Source organism: Pongo pygmaeus, chromosome 13, assembly GCF_028885625.2.
Source record: "Pongo pygmaeus isolate AG05252 chromosome 13, NHGRI_mPonPyg2-v2.0_pri, whole genome shotgun sequence".
Lineage (NCBI taxonomy): Eukaryota > Metazoa > Chordata > Mammalia > Primates > Hominidae > Pongo > Pongo pygmaeus.
The window spans coordinates 102,488,329-102,500,487 of record NC_072386.2 but is presented as its reverse complement, the minus strand read 5'-3'; the positions used below and the strand labels follow the sequence as shown (position 1 = coordinate 102,500,487).

General features: G+C 41.9%; 1 protein-coding gene across 10 annotated transcripts in view; it reads left to right on the top strand.

Annotated features, from left to right (window-relative positions):
• SUSD1 (sushi domain containing 1) overlaps positions 1–10,921 on the top strand; it is a 141,064-nt gene extending 130,143 nt beyond the window's left edge. For 6 of the 10 annotated variants that reach the window (XM_063650286.1, XM_063650284.1, XM_063650287.1 and 3 more), the window contains 2 exons: positions 5,629–5,693; positions 5,834–5,927. In XM_063650286.1, coding sequence (XP_063506356.1) covers positions 5,629–5,693; positions 5,834–5,893 — 125 coding nt within the window. In that variant the 3' untranslated portion in view covers positions 5,894–5,927. Of the gene's footprint in view, positions 1–5,628; positions 5,694–5,833; positions 5,928–6,301 lie in introns of those variants that run through there. The other 4 variants (XM_063650289.1, XM_063650288.1, XM_054500515.2 and 1 more) reach the window with 2 other exon arrangements.
• The last annotated feature ends 1,238 nt before the right edge of the window (positions 10,922–12,159 follow it).

The window sequence follows — 12,159 nt, the reverse complement described above, 5'->3', positions numbered from 1 at the left end:
ATGATGACACAGGAAGCAAGAAAGAGTCTAGGAAATTGACATTTTTATAACAACCAGCTCCCTGGTGATACAGTCCCTCCAGAGCAAGAATTCACTCACCTCTGAGAGAGAGCATTAATCTGTTCATGAGGGCTCCAACCCCATGACCCAAATAGCTCCCACTAGGTCCCACCTTCTGACACCACCACATTGAGGATTAAATTTCAAGTGAGTTTCAGAGGATATAAACTCAAACCATAGCAGCAAGGAACTGAATTTAGCCAATAACCTGAATGAGCTTGGAAGCAGCTTCTTCTCCAGAGCCTCCAGAAGGAAGTGCAGTCCACCTGAGACCTTGATTCTAGCCTCGTAAGGCCCTAATATGGTTTGGCTCTATGTCCCCACCCAAATCTCATGTCGAATTGTAATCCCCAAGTATTGAAGGAAGGGCCTGGTGGGAGATGACTGAATCATGGGGATGAATTACCCCCTTGCTGTTCTCATGATAGAGTTCTCATGAGATCTGGTTGTTTGAATCTGTGTGGCACTTCCCCCTTCACTCTCTCTCTCTCCTGCTCTGGCCATGTGAAGACTGTGCCTACTTCCCCTTCACCTTCTGCCTTGATGGTACATTTCTTGGGGCCTCCCTAGCCTTGCCTCCTGTACACCCTGTGGAACTGTGAGTCAATTAAACCTCTTTTCTTTTAAATTACCAAATTACCCAGTCTTAGGTAGTTCTTTATGGCAGTGTGAGAAGGGACTAATACAGGCCCTGAGCAGAGAACCAGCCACAATGTGCCTGAACTTACCACCCACAGAATTCTGAGCTAATAAATGGGTTAAAGCTACCTAAGTTTATGGTGATCTGTTAAACTGCAATAAAAATGGAATATAGCAGTGTTGCTAATGTATCAAGCATTAATCTTTAAATTAATCTTTAAACTAATCTTTAAATTAGTTTTCCACTTTGATTTCCTTTGCCATCTTTGGCTCTGAATGGAATTCAAGCGAGAAGACCCTAGAATAGCAAAGAGAAATTTAACACAGTAAATAGAAGTCACTGTGCTAATTATTATTATTATTATTTACCATTTGGAGAACAGTATTGGTGCTTTCAGGAAGTGACCATGCCCATGTATATTCATGAAAAAATGTCCACACCCATGGCGCGTCCTCAAGCTGTCACAAAGTCTGAGAGCAGAAATAGGGCCTTTCTAACTTCCTCTTCAGCATGTGATATTTCTGTCAGGGAAGGGGTTAAAGATAAGTCCAGCAAGGCCCCATCACTCCTCCTGAGCACTAGCTCTCTTGAGGGAGCCACCATAAAGAGAATGGTGAAGTTTAGTCTTAATGGATTTACTTTCTCCAAGATTGAGTAACTGATCTGGGATATAACACGATTCATAACTCACTTGGGTTTGTAAAAAAAAATTCTACAAGTGATTCAGAAGAAAAATAAACATGGTTCTCTGGCATGAGACCATGGAAAGGTAGGGTAACCAAAGGATGGTGAGGCTATAAAAAATACAATTCAAATTTGCTAATTGTAAATTTTCTTATTAAGGAATTAATGAGCAAAGTCTCTAAAGAAGCTTGTGTGGCAACACTTGTGAGCACTCTTGATTAGATTGACTCAGATTTTCAGAGTATATATGCAAAGTAGACAAAAAGACATGTAACCAGGAACTGATCTACCAGCAAGAATCATTCCTGGAGCCAAACCCAAATTGTGCTATGCAGAATAAATAAAGATTGTTTTCCAATACTATGTCTAGAGTAAGGAATAGTTGTGCCCAGGTAGATCCTGCTGGTGGATGGTCAAGAGAAAGTCAGCTTCCTTAACTCCTACTTAGCTTTTGCCCTCTTTGTTTGTGAGGGGATAGTTAGAAGAAAGAAAAGAGCTCACTACCCTACATAGGTTCAAGTCTTCCAACATGGATGAAGCGTATTCTGGCAGGTTCATACAATTTTCACATGAGATGGATAAACCATTGCAAATGATCTTCGATAAATCTTAAAGAAAATGGAGAGATGTAAGAGGACTAGAGATGAGCAAAGAACAAGGAACTTTGTACAAAGGAAGAACCACCAGAAGTGTAGATGATGGTAACTTGAAGTCAAGGCAAAGCAAGGTCTTCAAGTGATGGCTTGTGTATCCCTGGTAGAAAAAACAGCAGTTCCCAGGAGTCAGGAGCTTTAAGAGCAGATTAAGTCAGATTGCTTTCCATTTCTTCTTGCACAGAGTCAGTAATTGATCAGGGAAATATGGCACGCATAAGGTATTTTGACTTCAACAAACAATAATGTCCTTGTGGACAATGTGGGGACATGAGGGCTGTATGTGGGCTTAGAAACAAGCTGAATGGCTATGCACAGTTGATATCAACTCATTAACAATTATTAATGAGTTGAAATCAAACCCAAGAATATGCATGATATGGATCTCTGTCCACAGTCATCTTCAGTTCAACATATTCATCAATCAGTGATTAAAATATATAGAGGGTAAAATTGTAGAGGAAAAAATACACAGAAAAGAAATTGATGACAGAAGTTGGAAGGAATACTGGGTAGATTGGATGAAATACCAGTGCAGGAAAGTACCAGCTCCCCCATTCATCTCCAGAATTGTATTTTCTCTTAAAAACAAAACAAAACAAAACAAATCTAGTTAATTAGTCCACCAAGATGGCATTTAAAAAAATGTTTCTGAGTCATGCACAAAGATGGCATCTTAATGCCTTAATTTGCATTTTTATTACTTGTAAGAGAGCATTTGATCAAAGGTTTATTGATCATCTGTAATCATATTTTACATGTGATTTACCTTTTCATAGAATTTTCTCATTTCGCTATTGAGGTATGTCTTTATTAATCTGTAACACTCTCTATATGTTAACTTCTTGCCCATTATTCTAGCTATTTTATCCAGCTTGCCATTTGCCTTTTAATCTTGCTTATGGTAGTTTTTGGTGTAAGAAGTGCATGCTTTTTAAAGTGGTTAAATCTCTCATTCTCTTAAGGTTTCTGTGTTAACAAATATGCTTAGAAATTTCTTACCCCCTTTAATATTAGGTAAATATTCACTAACATTTCCTAATCCTTTTAGGTTTCAATTTAAGTCTGTAATCCATCTGGATTTTATTTTGATATATGGTGTAAGCTCTGGTGCTCAAAATTATTTGATTCTAAATGGTTAGCCAATTTTCTCAGCACTGGTTATGAAAAATTTATCATTTCCCCAATGATCTGAAACAGTATCAAAACAACAAAAACAATAATAATTAACAATAGCTAACATTTGCTTATTGCTTATTCTGTGCCAGGCACTGTTTCAACCTGTACTAACTCACTGATTTCTCCCACTACCTAGAGGTGGGTAGTATTGCTATCATTCCCATGTTATTACAGCATCCCTCAGTGTGGGGACTGAGGCACAGAATGGATGAATAACTTGCACAAAGTCACACAAGCAGTGGTGGTGTTCAGATAAAGACTTGGACATCTGACGCCAGTATTCAAGCTTTGAAAGTATTTGATATACTTGGATTTGTTTCTAGGCTATTTTGTTCCAATGTATTCATTCCTATTCTAATACTGCACTGTTCTACTGTCTTGCAATTCAAGTCACTCTCCGAATATTTTTTCTTTACGAATTCTTCACTTAATCACTGTTTCTCCTTCCATTTTATAATCTAGCTTCTTGGCTGGGCATGGTGGCTCATGCCTGTAATTCTAGCGCTTTGGGAGGCCAAGACGGGCAGATCACCTGAGGACAGGAGTTCCAGACCAGCCTGGCCAACATGGTGAAGCCCTGTCTCTACTAAAATACAAAAACTAGCCGGGTGTGGTGGAGTACACCCGTAGTCCCAGCTACTAGGGAGACTGGGGCAGGAGAATTGCTTGAATCCGGGAGGTGGAGTTTGCAGTGAGCCGAGATCATGCCACTGCACTCCAGCCTGGGTGACAGAGCAAGACTCTGTCTCAAAAAATAATAATAAATAAAAATAAAATAAAACAAAATAAGTAATCTAGCTTCTTTAAGTGTCAAGGCCATTTTTCTTCTATAGACTAAAAGCAAACAAATAATATAAGCCATGTTTTCTAGAAAGGCTCTTGGCAGCACTTTTTGAGAATTAGTAACCACCCAATGAGTTTTCCTTGCCTGCTGCCTAGACAGAGCTGATTTATCAAGACAGAGGAATTGCAATAAAGAGCTTAATTCACACAGAGCCGGCTGTATGGGAGACTGGAGTTTATTATTACTCAAATCAGTCTCCCTGAAAATTCGGGGATGGGGTTTTTAAGGATAACTTAGTGGGTAGGGGGTGGGGGGTCAGTGAGTCAGAAGTGCTGATTGGTTAGGTTGGAGATGAAATCACAAAGTCGAAGCTGTCCTCTTGCACTGAGTCAGTTTCTGGGTGGGGGCCACAAGATCTGTTGAGCCAGTTTATGGATCTGGGTGATGCCAGCCAATCCATGGAGTGCAGGGTCTGGAAAATATCTCAAGCACTGATCTTAGGTTTTACAATAGTGGTGTTAGCCCTAGGAGCAATTTGAGCAGTTCAGAATCTTGCAGCTTCCAGCTGCAGGACTCCTAAACCATAATTTCTAATCTCATGGCTGATTTGTTAGTCTTGCAAAGGCAGTCTAGTCCCCAGACAGGATGGGGATTTGTTTGGGGAAAGGGCTATTATCGTCTTTGTTTCAAAGTTAAACTATAAACTGAGTTCCTCCCAAAGTTAGTTCAGCCTACGCCCAGGAATGAACAAGGGCAACTTGGAGGTTAGAAGCAAGATGGAGTCAGTTAGGTAAGATCTTTTTCACGGTTATAATTTTCTCAGTTATAATTTTTGCAAAGGTGGTTTCAAGTTCTGCAGGGCTGTTTAACACAAGGTGTATTCTATGGCTGGTCTTACTAGTGCCAGGTACTGTACTGAGTTTCCAATAGAAATACACTCCTCTTAACCTGGCTGTAAAGACCTGAGTTGTACTTAACCACTCCCATCTTGGTTCCTTAAGGGAATAATAATAGTATCCAATGTAAAGGCTGGTTAGAAGCCTAAATGAGTGAATATTTGTGAGGTGCTTAGAACAGTGTCTGGCACATAATAAGTGCTAAATAAGTGTTTGCAAATTAAAATGAAATTTTTGCTCTAATCTAGAACATGATTCTCTAAGTCAGTCACGTGGCCCACATGTGCAACTCAACTGTGAGTGTTTTTTAGTTTATAATGGGGGATCTCCCTGGAGTTGGCATGTGATGGTCCCCAAATAGAAAGTATGTCTTTCAAAGTACTTTTACATCAATTTTCTTATTTTATCCTCTCAGTAAACCTGCTGAGCTGAGCAGGGAAGTATGACCCTTGTTGAGGTATGGAGAAAATGACAGGTGACTCAATAAAGGATATTCCTTTGCTATATCTGACCATCAGGGCTATCAGTTTTGGAACCCAAATTCAAATAATATCATAATGACTTGTCCCTCCATGCAAAAAAAAACAGCCCATAAAAATCTATCAAGTGTAATTGATTGCGAAAGGACCAACAAAAAATGTAACACGTTGCGTAGTATTTGTGTGCTCAACAAGATCAGCTGTTTTCTCCCTTGTTACTTTAACATGGTCTGGCTTTACACTTCCTTTTCAGAAATACCTTGTAACTGTAATTTCCTGAGGCTGCATATCCACAGGGCCAACTCAGGGGACACACAGGCATGTTGGGCATTCTTGGGATTCTTTGTTAAATGGGGCCAAGCTCTGGGTTAAAATGGATTGAGCACAGTGGGGTGTGTGCCTCCTGGGAGGTGGTGATGCCGTGCTCTCTGGGCTAAGCCTGTGGTTTTGTCCCACAGATTCGTCACTCACGCTGCTGCAGATGGCGGGTGTTGGACTGGGCTCCCTGGCTGTTGTGATCATTCTCGCATTCCTCGCCTTCTCAGCGGTGTGGTATGTGAGGGTGTCATTTTTGAGAAATGAGTGGAATGGAGGGGAGGATCAGTCAGAGTCATGAAGAACAGCTGGGGATGAGGGGAGTCAAAGGGAGTGTGGGTGGAGGTTGTCCTTGGCTCAGCAGAACACACTTAGCGGTGAAAGGCATGACTAACCCTGTACCTCGAGGTATCATGGGGGATGCCTTCCCAGGAAAAGAGCAGGACCAGTGATGGCTGCCCTGGCCACACACAGAGGGGTGGCTGAGCTTCCATGCTGCTCCCCCTTGCCTCCTCCCATGGGTGTGCATGTGAGCTGTGCATAGAGACGCACAATGGGAAAACCAAAGTGTGTTCATATTTGTCTCTTTTCTTTTCCTCCTCCATGTCTAGATGGCAGATGGACACTGAATGAGGAGGATGCACTGCTACTGGGGCAGGTGTTCTGGCAGCTTCTCAGGTGCCCACACAGAGGCTCCGTGTGACGTCCATCCAGGGAGCATGTGGGCCTGCAACTTTCTCCATTCCCAGCTGGGCCCCATTCCTGGATTCAAGATGGTGGCTATCCCTGGGGAGTCACCCATAAGGAGAAAACTCAGGAATTCTGAGTCTTCCCTGCTACAGGACCAGTTCTGTGCAATGAACTTGAGACTCCTGATGTACACTGTGATATTGACCAAAGTCTACATACAGATCTGTGAATCTTGGCTGGAACTTCCTCTGAGTGATGCCTGAGGGTCAGCTCCTCTAGACATTGACTGCAAGAGAATCTCTGCAACCTCCTATATAAGCATTTCTGTTAATTCATTCAGAATCCATTCTTTACAATATGCAGTGAGATGGGCTTAAGTTTGGGCTAGAGTTTGACTTTATGAAGGAGGTCATTGAAAAAGAGAACAGTGATGTAGGCAAATGTTTCAAGCACTTTAGAAACAGTACTTTTCCTATAATTAATTGATGTACTAATGAGAAAATATACTAGCCTGGCCATGCCAATGAGTTTCCTGCTGTGTCTGTTAGGCAGCATTGCTTTGACGCAATTTCTATTGTCCTATATATTCAAAAGTAATGTCTACATTTCCAGTAAAAATATCCCGTAATTAAGATTGTTCTTCCCTTGGTTAATTTTTCTGTTACTAAGCGTCTTCTAAAAATTCTCTTTGCCCCCTGTTAGAAACTGAGATTTGGTGGTAGTGTAGTAACAGTGCTTAAAACAGTATTGAGCCCACGGCCAGACTACAGGCCATGTGTGTTTCAGGGGAGGGGTTGCCATAGAGGGTGACACTTCTTTTATCTAAACTTCAGTAACTATGAATGTTACTACATTATGAACCATGAAACATTAGATATAAGCGGTGCTGGGCCTACTGTGAATATGCTAAGTTGACAGATGGAGTCTATAGATTTTACTTTTAAATCATGAATTGGCATTCTTTTCTTTTTCCTTTTTTTTTTTTTTGAGATGGACTCCCACTCTTTTGCCCAGGCTGGAGGGAAGTGGTGTGATCTCAGCTCACTGCAACCTCTGCCTCCTGGGTTCAAGTGATTCTCCTGCCTCAGCCTCCCATGTAGCTGGGACTACAGGTCCCCCCACCATGCCCAGCTAATTTTTGTATGTTTAGTAGAGATGGGGTTTCACCATGTTGGCTAGGGTGGTTTCAAACTCCTAATCTCAGTTGATTTGCCTGCCTTTGCCTCCCAAAGTGCTGAGATTACAGGTGTGAGCCACACGCCCGGCGCTAACTAACAATTTAACTCCAAGACTCAGTAAGAAACGAATGGGGAAGGAAAGACAAAGGCTTCTGGCATCTCTCTTTCTCCCTTGCCTGCTAGGCCTAGAGAAGAAAAACCGTGGAGGAGGGGAGGTGATACTGCACAGCCTCAAGATGCAGCATAGACGAATGCAGTTCTTAGCAAAAGGAAAGGGCTTCCCAATGCAGTGGGCTGGTGTGTTCACCGGCTTGCTGGGTGTCAGTGAGGGATGACTCTGAGTGCCTTGGGCTTATGGGCAGATGAAGAGACAAGAGGAACAAACACAAACTGCCCATGTAGCTGCTCCACCCCAGGGAGTCCAGAGTGTATCCGCTCTATTGGGAAGAATTAGAGAGAAGGGAGTAATATCCTGACACTCAGGTGTTCAATGCCAGCTGTCAGCCCCTGGCCCCTGCCAGTGTTAGGAATTATTTCCCTGTCCTCTGGGGTACTGCCCTCCGACGACAACTTAGGATCAGCATTTAAAACCCTTTCTGCGCTCATCTTAGGTAAATTATAGACCAGAACGGCTCTATAATGGGGACAAGTCCCCATCCTAACCCCCAGAGACCGTTTCTCTCAATAGATGAATACAAATAGCTCTCAATTTTTAATTTTTATGTGCAATAATGCAAAATACTTTTTTTTTTTTTTGAGACGGAGTCTCGCTCTTTCTCCCAGGCGGGAGTGTAGTGGTGCTATCTCGGCTCACTGCAAGCTCCGCCTCCCGGGTTCACGCCATTCTCCTGCCTCAGCCTCTGGAGTAGCTGGGACTACAAGCACCCGCCACCGCGCCCAGCTAATTTTTTGTATTTTTAGTAGAGATTGGGTTTCACCGTGTTAGCCAAGATGGTCTCGATCTCCTGACCTCATGGTCCACCCACCTTAGCCTCCCAAAGTGCTGGTATTACAGGCATGAACCACCGCGCCCGGCCGCAAACATACTATTTTTATAGCTCCTGAATGAAATTGGGTATCAATACAAATTACTGTGGTTAGTGTAGGGCTGGGCCTCTGATGAGCGAGGATCTTTCCTCAAAGCCCACCTTTGTCCAAAGAGAGAATCTGAGCCTCCCCTTGACTTATTTTATTTTTTGCCAGTTTTGTAAATGCTGTATGCTTCCATACTACCCCCTTCCCTAATTTCCAGCTCTAGAATTAACTGCCAAAGATACAGTTGTCCACATGGAATGTAGTATAATTGTAATAGAAAGGAAGAAATCTCCCTTGCTTCGTATTAAAAGTTTCTGGTTAAAATAACTGACTAAATATTAAGTAAAACATCACCTTCTGGGTACAATGCAGAAAAGTAAAAGCAGTTCATATAAGATTACTAAACTTTGGGAGGCCTTCAAGACCAGTCCTGGCAACATAGCGAGACCCCATGTCTGCAAAAAAAGTTTTAAAAATTAGCCGGGCATGGTGGCGTGCACTTGTAGTCCCAGCTACTCAGGAGGCTGAGGCAGGAGGATCGCTTGAGACCAGGAGTTTGAGGTTGCAGTGAGCCATGGTCACACCACTGCACTCCCACCTGGGTGACAGAGGGAGATCCAAAAAAATTTACTAAAATAGCAAAAACGTGGACTTTGGGATTTCCTCTAACTGCTGCAAATTATAACACAGAATTGCTCAGTGTTAATACTTGAATTGTGGGGCCAAGTCTTCCGGCTGCCCTAGTTCTCTTTTCTGGCATTTGAAAGCCCTTGAGCTAGCTATGGAGCTAATCTTTGGACAGTCTTTTTGGTTCCCAGGAATGTCAGGCCTTTGAATTTCCAATCTATATATATACAGAGTGTGTGTATGTATACCTGTCTTTCACTGTAAGGCACCTCCACCCATCCCTTCTAGAAGGAGCCACAAACAACCAAGCAAATGGATGGAGGTTAATTAAGGGGAAGAGGAAATAGTCTGTTCTCTGACTCAAGACCTGAAATTGCAGTGGGGCACGTAAGGTAAGACCAGAGCAGAAGTGATTATCTTGAAATTCCACTTTAGCTTGGAATAAAGTTAATATTTAAATTGATTTTAAAGGAAATAAAACAGAACATTCAGTGTTCCCTTTTCCTTGCTAATCTCACATTCTGATTTTCTAAACCTTCTGTTTTCCCATTCTTTTCTTCTAAGAGGAACTCAATGGTCTCACAGAAGTCAATCAAATAGCGTTGTAAGAACCTTTTACCTACCACATCCTTTGTTGGTTAGACTGAACCAACAAAGCAGTGCCAGCTTCTGGGGAGGAAGGGCGTGGCCTTTTCTGTGCCCCAGTTTGTGGGAGGGTGAGTCAATGAAGCAAGTCAATTTAAAAGGCAATGTGTGCTCTTGTTTCAGAGAGAGTGAATCCTTTCGGTGGTGGTGGTGGAGTGTGTGTGTGGTGGGTGGAGGTTGGGGCATGCACATCTAGATCCATACTTTTTGGGCTCAACTCAGGGTTACCAAAATAGAGTCAAACTCAACTCAGGATTACCCAAATGGAGTCAAATTGTGTGTGTGGTTTTGTAACATGATTCTTTCACTCATCATTTCCCGGCCACATTTTTCATGTCACTCATGACTGCATTATAAGTTTGTACCATAATTCATTTAACCAATACTCTGTTGAGCATTTAGAATATTTTCAGATGTTTATTGTCCTTATAAAATCTGTATGAAGGTATGCAATTATCACTTAGGCCACATTCCTGGAAGTAAAATTGTTGGAATGGAAACTGTGTACATTTTACAGTGCAGATTGCTGGAAGAGTTTTATGCAAAAATTTACACAAAAATTTACACTCTCACCAGCAGAAAGCCTCAACGCCACTGAGTGCTGTTGTATTGTTAATCTTGATTAATCTGGTATGTGAAGAAGGATGTTTCAATGTTTTGTCTGCGTCTCTCTGATTATTTTGCTTGTTGATGGGCCAATTGTTAATTCTGTCTTTGTGAGTTGTCTTTTTCTCAGTACTTGGCCTATTTGTCTTTGATTTGAAAAAGCTCTTTATATTGTAGTAATTTTAATTTCTGTCATATATTTTGTAAACAATTTTTCTAGTTTATAATTTTTCAACCTTGTTTGTATTATATTTTGCCACACAAAAATTTTAAATTTGTATAGTCAAATTTATCAGTCTTTTTCCTTATGTTGGACCTTCTAATCTCAAGGTACTAAATATAATCTAGCATTTTTTTAAACATTTAAAATTTTTAATCCATCTATAATTTATTTAAGGATAGGGAGTGAGGCAGGGGAAGGTATCTTCTTAAATAAAAATCATTGCTAAATGGTTGGCTAGTTGTCCTATTAATAGTCATTGAGACCAGGAGCGGTGGTTCACGCCTGTAATCCCAGCACTGTGGGAGGCTGAGGTGGGAGGATCACTTGAGGTCAGGAGTTCAAGACTAGCCTGGGCAACATGGCGACACACAATCTTTACAAAAAATAAGAATTAACAGGGGCCAGGCTCAGTGGCTCACGCCTGCAATCTTTGGGAGGCCAAGGTGGGTGGATCACTTGAGGCCAGGTGTTCAAGACCAGCCTGGCCAACATGGTGAAACCCTGTCTTTACTAAAAATACAAAAATTAGCCAGGCGTGGTGGTGTGCACGTGTAGTCCTAGCTACTTGGGAGGCCGAAGTGGGAGGATCCTTGAACAGGGGAGGTTGAGGCTGCAGTGAGCCATGGTCATGCCCTGCACTCCAGCTGGGTGACAGAGCAAGACCCTGTTTCCAAAAAAAAAAAAAAAAAAAAAAAAAAAAAATTCATTGACTGTTTTTTTCTGTTAGTGATTTGAAATCATATACTGAATCATATGCTAAAGTCTATTTCTGAACTTCTTCTTTTGTTCTACTGATCTATTTCTGTGCCAATACCACCTACTGTAACTTTAAAATAGGTTTTTGTTTATACCAAGTAAGAATAAGTTACCATTATTTTTCCGTTAATTTTTTGTTTGTTTGTTTGTTTGAGACAAGGTCTCACTCTGTCACTCTGTTGCCCAGGCTGGAGTGCAGTGGCACGATCTCAGCTCACTGTAACCTCTGCCTCCCTGCTTCAAGTGATTCTCCCACCTCATCCTCCCAAGTAACTGGGACTACAGATGTGTGCCACCACACCTGGCTAATCTTTATATTTTTAGTAGAGAGGGGTGTTTCACCATGTTGGCCAGGCTAGTCTCGAACTTGTGACCTCAAATGATCCTCCCGCCTCCGCCTCCCAAAGTGCTGGGATTACTGGTGTGAGCCATGGAGGCTGGCCTGAGTATTCTAGTTTGTAACTTACAAGGTCATTCATATGTGTATGTTGTTGTGCTTGTCTAGCTATTTTATATTTTGTTATTCTGAACTCTTGGCCTCTATTTCAGCTCCAGCCCCTGAAAGCGCGGGAGTGCTTTTGCTCTGCCAGTCGGCCTTTTTTGGGAAATCACATCAAGATGGTTCTTCCAGCACAATTACTTCCTAGAGTGTCTGCTTGACCCATGAAAACTCACAGATTTTTGGCATGCCAAACAGAGGATTATCCTG